Source organism: Mercenaria mercenaria, chromosome 2, assembly GCF_021730395.1.
Source record: "Mercenaria mercenaria strain notata chromosome 2, MADL_Memer_1, whole genome shotgun sequence".
Lineage (NCBI taxonomy): Eukaryota > Metazoa > Mollusca > Bivalvia > Venerida > Veneridae > Mercenaria > Mercenaria mercenaria.
The window spans coordinates 11992301-11998300 of NC_069362.1; the positions used below are offsets into that span (position 1 = coordinate 11992301).

General features: G+C 36.5%; 1 protein-coding gene across 1 annotated transcript in view; it reads left to right on the plus strand.

The window, feature by feature from the left end:
• LOC123563181 (uncharacterized) overlaps positions 1-5740 on the plus strand; it is a 93961-nt gene extending 88221 nt beyond the window's left edge. The window contains exons 20-21 of the mRNA XM_053524442.1: positions 4969-5128; positions 5598-5740. Of these exons, the coding sequence (XP_053380417.1) occupies positions 4969-5128; positions 5598-5674 (237 nt within the window). The 3' untranslated portion in view covers positions 5675-5740. The remainder of the gene's footprint in view (positions 1-4968; positions 5129-5597) is intronic.
• The last annotated feature ends 260 nt before the right edge of the window (positions 5741-6000 follow it).

Genomic DNA, 6000 nt, shown 5'->3' on the forward strand with positions numbered 1-6000 from the left:
AAACTCCCAGTAGAAGTTTACGAAGTGAGTACAAAAAATGAAACTCATTAGAGAAATTTTCTTAAGGTGAGTACTTACAATAAGACTCGCAAAAGAAGTTCTAAATGTATGTTCAAACAATAAAACTCACTAGAGAAGTTCTTCAGGTGAGTACATAAAGGCTAGAGATATTCTAAAGGTGAAAACACAAAAATAAATTCATTAGTGAAGTTCTTGGGTACAAGAAGAGCAAGAGGTGTTCTCAAGGTGAGTACACACACACAATAAAACTCACAAGAAAAGTTCTCAGGGTGTGTACAGTCACCAGAGATATTCCCAAGATGAATAGTATTATACAAACAATAAAACTCAACAAGAGCATTAGATCTTTAAAAAAAGGTTATATATTGTGATCGCCTACCAGCCATCATCCGTCCTTCCACACTTTCCTTTAAACAACATCTCTGAAACCATTTGATAGAAGTTGATGAAACTTGGCCTGGATGTTTCTTGGGTGGTCCTCTTCCAAAGTGGTTCAAATGGTTCCATTTTGTTGCACATAGGGCCCGGGAGGACTAAAAATAGAAAAATCTTTAAACATCTCTTAAACCACTGGTCCGATTTTGAAATAATTTCACACAAATGATCCTCTACCAAGTTTATTCAAATTATTCCAAATCGTCAAAAAACGTGGCTGCCAGAGGGTATGGTCACTTTTCCCTGTATGTATATACATATAGTGGAAACTTTAAAAATCTTGTATGCTGGCCTGTTTTTTTAGCTCACCTGAGCAATGCTTATGGTGAGGTATTGTGATCATGCTGTGTCCGTCGTGCTTCTGTCCGTTTGTCCGTCGTCAACAATTATGTTTAAAAGACATCCCCTCCATAACCGCTGCATGGATTTTGATGAAATTTGGCATGGGTGGTCCTCTACCAAAGTTGTTCAAATGGTTCCACTTGGTTGCTTATAGTGGCTGCCAGGGCTAAAAATATAAAAATCTTCAAATGACATCTCCTAAACCGATGGTCCTATTTTGAAATAATTTCACACAAATGGTCCTTATGACACCCTCTACCAAGATTGTTCAGATTATTTTGATTTGTCACCTTTCCCTCTATGTATATAGTGGAAACTTTAAAAATCTTCTTATTTGAAACTGCTGGCCCGATTTTAAAATAATTTTACACAAATAGTCCTTGTGTTACCCTGTACCAAGATTGTTCAAATTATTTTGATTCGTCAAAAAACATGGCCGCCAGAGGGCGTGGTCAATTTTCCCTATATTGTATATAGTGGAAACTTTAAAAATCTTGTGTGAAACTTTTATAATATTTTAAAATAAATACACAAATGGTTCTTGTGTGACCCTCTACAAAGATTATTAAAATTATTCAGATTCTTTGAAAATCTTCTCTGAATCAATAATAGCTAGAGCCTTGATATTTGGCGTGTGATATCAGATTTGTAATATCTACTGTAATTGTTCAAATTATTGCCCTAGGTTCAAAAGTATGTGTGAAATGTATGTAATAAAGGTTAACATAGAAGAAACCTAGCTCTGTACTTATACAAGCACACTTGAAGCCTTGTACACGAGCGCTTTAGGGTCAATAACCCTCTTGTGAAATAATTTCATACAAATGGTCCTTGTGTGATCCTCTACCAAGATTGTACAAATTATTCAGTTTAATAAAAAAACATGGCGGCCAGAGGGTGTAGTCACTTTTCCCTATATGCATATAGTGAAAACTTTAAAAAATCTTCTTGTATCAAACTGTTGGCCCTTTTTTAAAATAATTTCACACAAATGGTCCCTGTGTAACCTTCTGTCAAGATTGTTCAAATTATTATGATAATTTAGATATTTAGTATGTGGCATGCTCTAGTGGTTCTCTACCAAGTTTGTTCAAATCATGACCCTGGGGTAAATATATGCCACGCTCACATGGTCCCTTGTTTTACATAGACAATTGTTTTTGAAGCAATTACAAAGTTTAAGAAATTTGAATTGTTTTTGAAGCAATGACAAAGAAATTTGGACAAGTATAATATTTGATACAGATTTCAATACTCGTCTTGAATAGTCTAAATCATGACCTATTTTCTTGTTTTTGAAGGTACAGCATAGAAATTTGGACCACATGTATAATTTTTGATACAGATTTGAATATGCCTCTTTAATATTCTTAAACCTGACCTACTTTCTTGTTTTTGATGCTACAGCAAAGAGGTTTTGACCACCTGTATAATATTTGATACAGGTTTCAATACTCATCTTGAATAGTCTTAATCGTGACCTACTGACCTACTTTCTTGTTTTTAGCCCACCATCATCAGATGGTGGGCTATTCAAATCAATTTGCGTCCGTGGTCAGTCGTTCTTCCGTCCGTCCGTCCTTCCGTTAACAATTTCTCGTTATCGCATCTCCTCAGAAACTACCAGGGGGATTTTGACCAGACTGTCAGAATGATGTAACGGTACCCTAGTTGTGTCCCCCTGAAAATCAGACTGGTTCAACAGTTGTTTAGTAAGTTATGGCCCTTCGTTTATTTCTATAATTTACATAGATTTATATAGGGAAAAACTTTGAAAATCTTCTTGCCCAAAACCACAGAGCCTAGGGCTTTGATATTTGGTATGAAGCATCATCTAGTGGTCCTCTACCAAGATGATTCAAATTATTTCCCTGGGGTCTAATATGGCCCCGCCCCGGGGGTCACATGGTTTATATAGACTTATATAGGGAAAAACTTTGAAAATCTTCTTGTCCAAACCACAAAGCCTAGGGCTTTGATATTTGTAATGTAGCATCGTCTAGTGGTTCTCTACCAAGTTTATTAAAATTATCCCCCTAGGGTCAAATATGGCCCCGCCCTGGGGGTCACATGGTTCATATAGACTTATATAGGGAAAAGCTTTTAAAAACTTCTTGTCAATAACCTACAACATTCAGATTTGGACCACATGTATGGTTTTGAGTGGCAAGATGAACCTTGACATGAGTTGACCTATTTTGACCTAGTGACCTACTTTCACATTTCTGTAGCTACAGCCTTCAAATTTGGACCACATGCATTGTTTTGTGCATCTGAAATAAAACTTTGACCTTGACATTGACCTAGGACCTACTTTCACATTTTTGAATGGAACATGTCAAGTTGGTACCACAGTCATTAAATTTCGTGGTCCGAAATTGAAATTTGACCTTGATTTTGACAGTGACTACTTTTAAAACTTTTCAAGCTACACTTCAAATTTGGACCACATGCATGGTTTTTGTACAGAAACAATACGTTGACCCTTTACATTTGACCTAGTGACCTACTTTCACATTTTGTGAAGGTAAGCTTCAAATTTGTACCACATGCATAGTTTTGTCATCCGAAATAAATTTGACCTTGATTTTGACCTAGTGACCTACTTTCACATTTTCTCAAGCGATAGCTTCAAATTTGGACCACTTGCATATTTGTGTTCGAAATGAAACTTTGACCTTAGATTGACCCAGTGACCTACTTTCACATTCTAGCTACAGCTTCAAATTTAGGACCACATGAATGGTTGTGTACCAAACAAACTTGACCTTTGACATTGACCTGGTGACCTACTTTCACATTTTTGAAGGTACAGGCTTCAGATTTGGACCACATTCATAGTTTTGTTCTGAAGTGAAATTTGACCTTGATTTTGACGTAGTGACCTACTTTCACATTTTTCAAGCTACAGCCTTAAAATTTGGACCGCTTGCATAGTTTTGTGTAGCGAAATAAACTTTGACCTTAAGATTGACCTAGTGACCTACTTTCAGATTTCTCAAATTACAGTCTTCAAACTTGATTCACATGCATAGTTTTGTGTACAAAGAACTTTGTCCTTGAAATTGATCTAGTGACCTACTTTCACATTTCTCAAGCTACAGCTTTCGAATTTAGACCACATGCACAGTGTTGTGTACGGAAATGAAATTTGACCTTGAGCTAGTCAATAAGTCTTGAAATTTGGAACACACAAAAATGGCACATTGGTGGGCGCCAAGATCACTCTGTGATCTCTTGTTGAAGGTACAGTATAGAAATTTGGACCACGTGTATAATGTCTGATACAGATTTCAATGCTTCTTTAATATTCTTAACCCTGACCTACTGACCTGCTTTCTTGTTTTTGAAGCTACAGCATAGAGATTTGGACTACATGTACCTGTATAATTATGTCTCCCACACCACTTTCTGGTGGGAGACATATTGATTTACTCCTGTCTGTCTGTCTGTCTGTTCGTGTTTGTGTCCGTCTGTCACAAATCTTATCCACACTCTAAGTCTAACATTTCTCATCCCATCTTCACCAAACTTTAACAAAATATATTTGCTAATAAGTCCTCAGCCAGCTTCGATAACTAGCCAAATTGGCTCAGGCACTTCGGAATTATGGCCCTTGAATTACCGAAAATCGCTCAGGTCTTTGGGGACATAAAGGAATTGTAGTATATTGGTCCTTTATGTCCCCAAGATTTAATCATGTCAGATGATCAGGTAGTTGAGGTCTTGGTGCATGGTTGACTCGTATACTACTATTCAGATTATTGGGCAGTTGTAGGAAGCATGCGCTTTTCTCAAAAGCAGCTCTAGTTTTTTTAACAGGTATCTTGAATAATTTTTACCTTGACCTATTCATCTAGATTTTTTAATTTTGAAGCTTTAGCAAAGAAATTTGTCCAAGCAAGCTAAACTCAGGTGAGCGATATAGGGCCATCATGGCCCTCTTGTCTATTTTTTTTTGCTACAAATGAAGAGTAATCTACACTTAAATTGTGAACACAGCATTGTACAAGCTATTCTTGTATTCATTATTAGTTTAGTGTGGAATTATTTTGAGGGTTCTAAAATTTATTTTTCTGATACTTACATTAAACATTGAAATTCATCAAGAACATCACACAGTTTTCTGCACTTAGTCCACTGAGTGAAACTGTATTTCCTTCTATTTAGAACAAAGAATTGGCTCAGTTACAATCACTCTCAGATGTCCAGGCTTCGGCAGTAACGAATTCCCAGAGGGCAGTACTGACAGCAGAACAGAATGCTGTACTGGATAGAATAGTTGATAGTGAACCAGTGATTGGGGCAGGCCATAGTGGCACTAATTCCAGTATGTTTGAATAACATCATTTGACTTCTTAACTGATATCTGCCTGTTGCTTTACAACTATTTAGAGTTTGTAATAAAGTAGAACTATTCCAAAGATGATTTGCACAATCTATTGTAAATTATTGATTTCTTGTCTAGTTCTTAGCGACAGTTTCAGTTTGTTTAGAAAATGCAGTCTTCTGCAAAATTTGCATCTCTTAGTAATATTTTTAAACTGACTGAAAGCTACTAAGGGCTCCTTTAAGATATTTAGTAATCATTTCCATATTTGACACAAATTAATAGCGTTGTATTTTATTTCTAGATCTTAATTAAGGTTTAGGGTGAATATCCTTCCATCCGTTGATCTTTGCAACAAACAGAATAGGGCTAATTGTATGTCAGGTTTCCCTTTCAACTGCTGCTCTCTCTATCACTGTTTGATCGTTATAATACTGTACTTTCACATTTGTTGTTGATTTTCTTTCAGCTCCTGTACTAGGGAAGGTATTCGGAAGTGTCATGATAATGGTTGCCATGACCATCCAGAGTATTGTCCTCATATGAAACTTGTCATTTACTGTGAATGTTTGATTCTGTTGTCATTCAGTTTCAATAAAATATGATGTTAAACACTTATTTTTCACTGAAAGCCATGTCATTGTCAAATATCCATTTTGTGCTGGACCCGCCCGCCTCTACTTAAAAACTTGGTGGGCACTTAGTTTTCCTTGTCCGTCCGTCCGCATTGGTGTCGTGCATATTTCAAGTATTATTTGACCCATATTCATCAGACCTCACAGGATTGTTATTTAGCATGTGGAGTTGTGCACCAGGTGTTTCAGTTTGGATCTTACACGACCAGAGCTTAGCTATGATCCTTGACTTAGTCA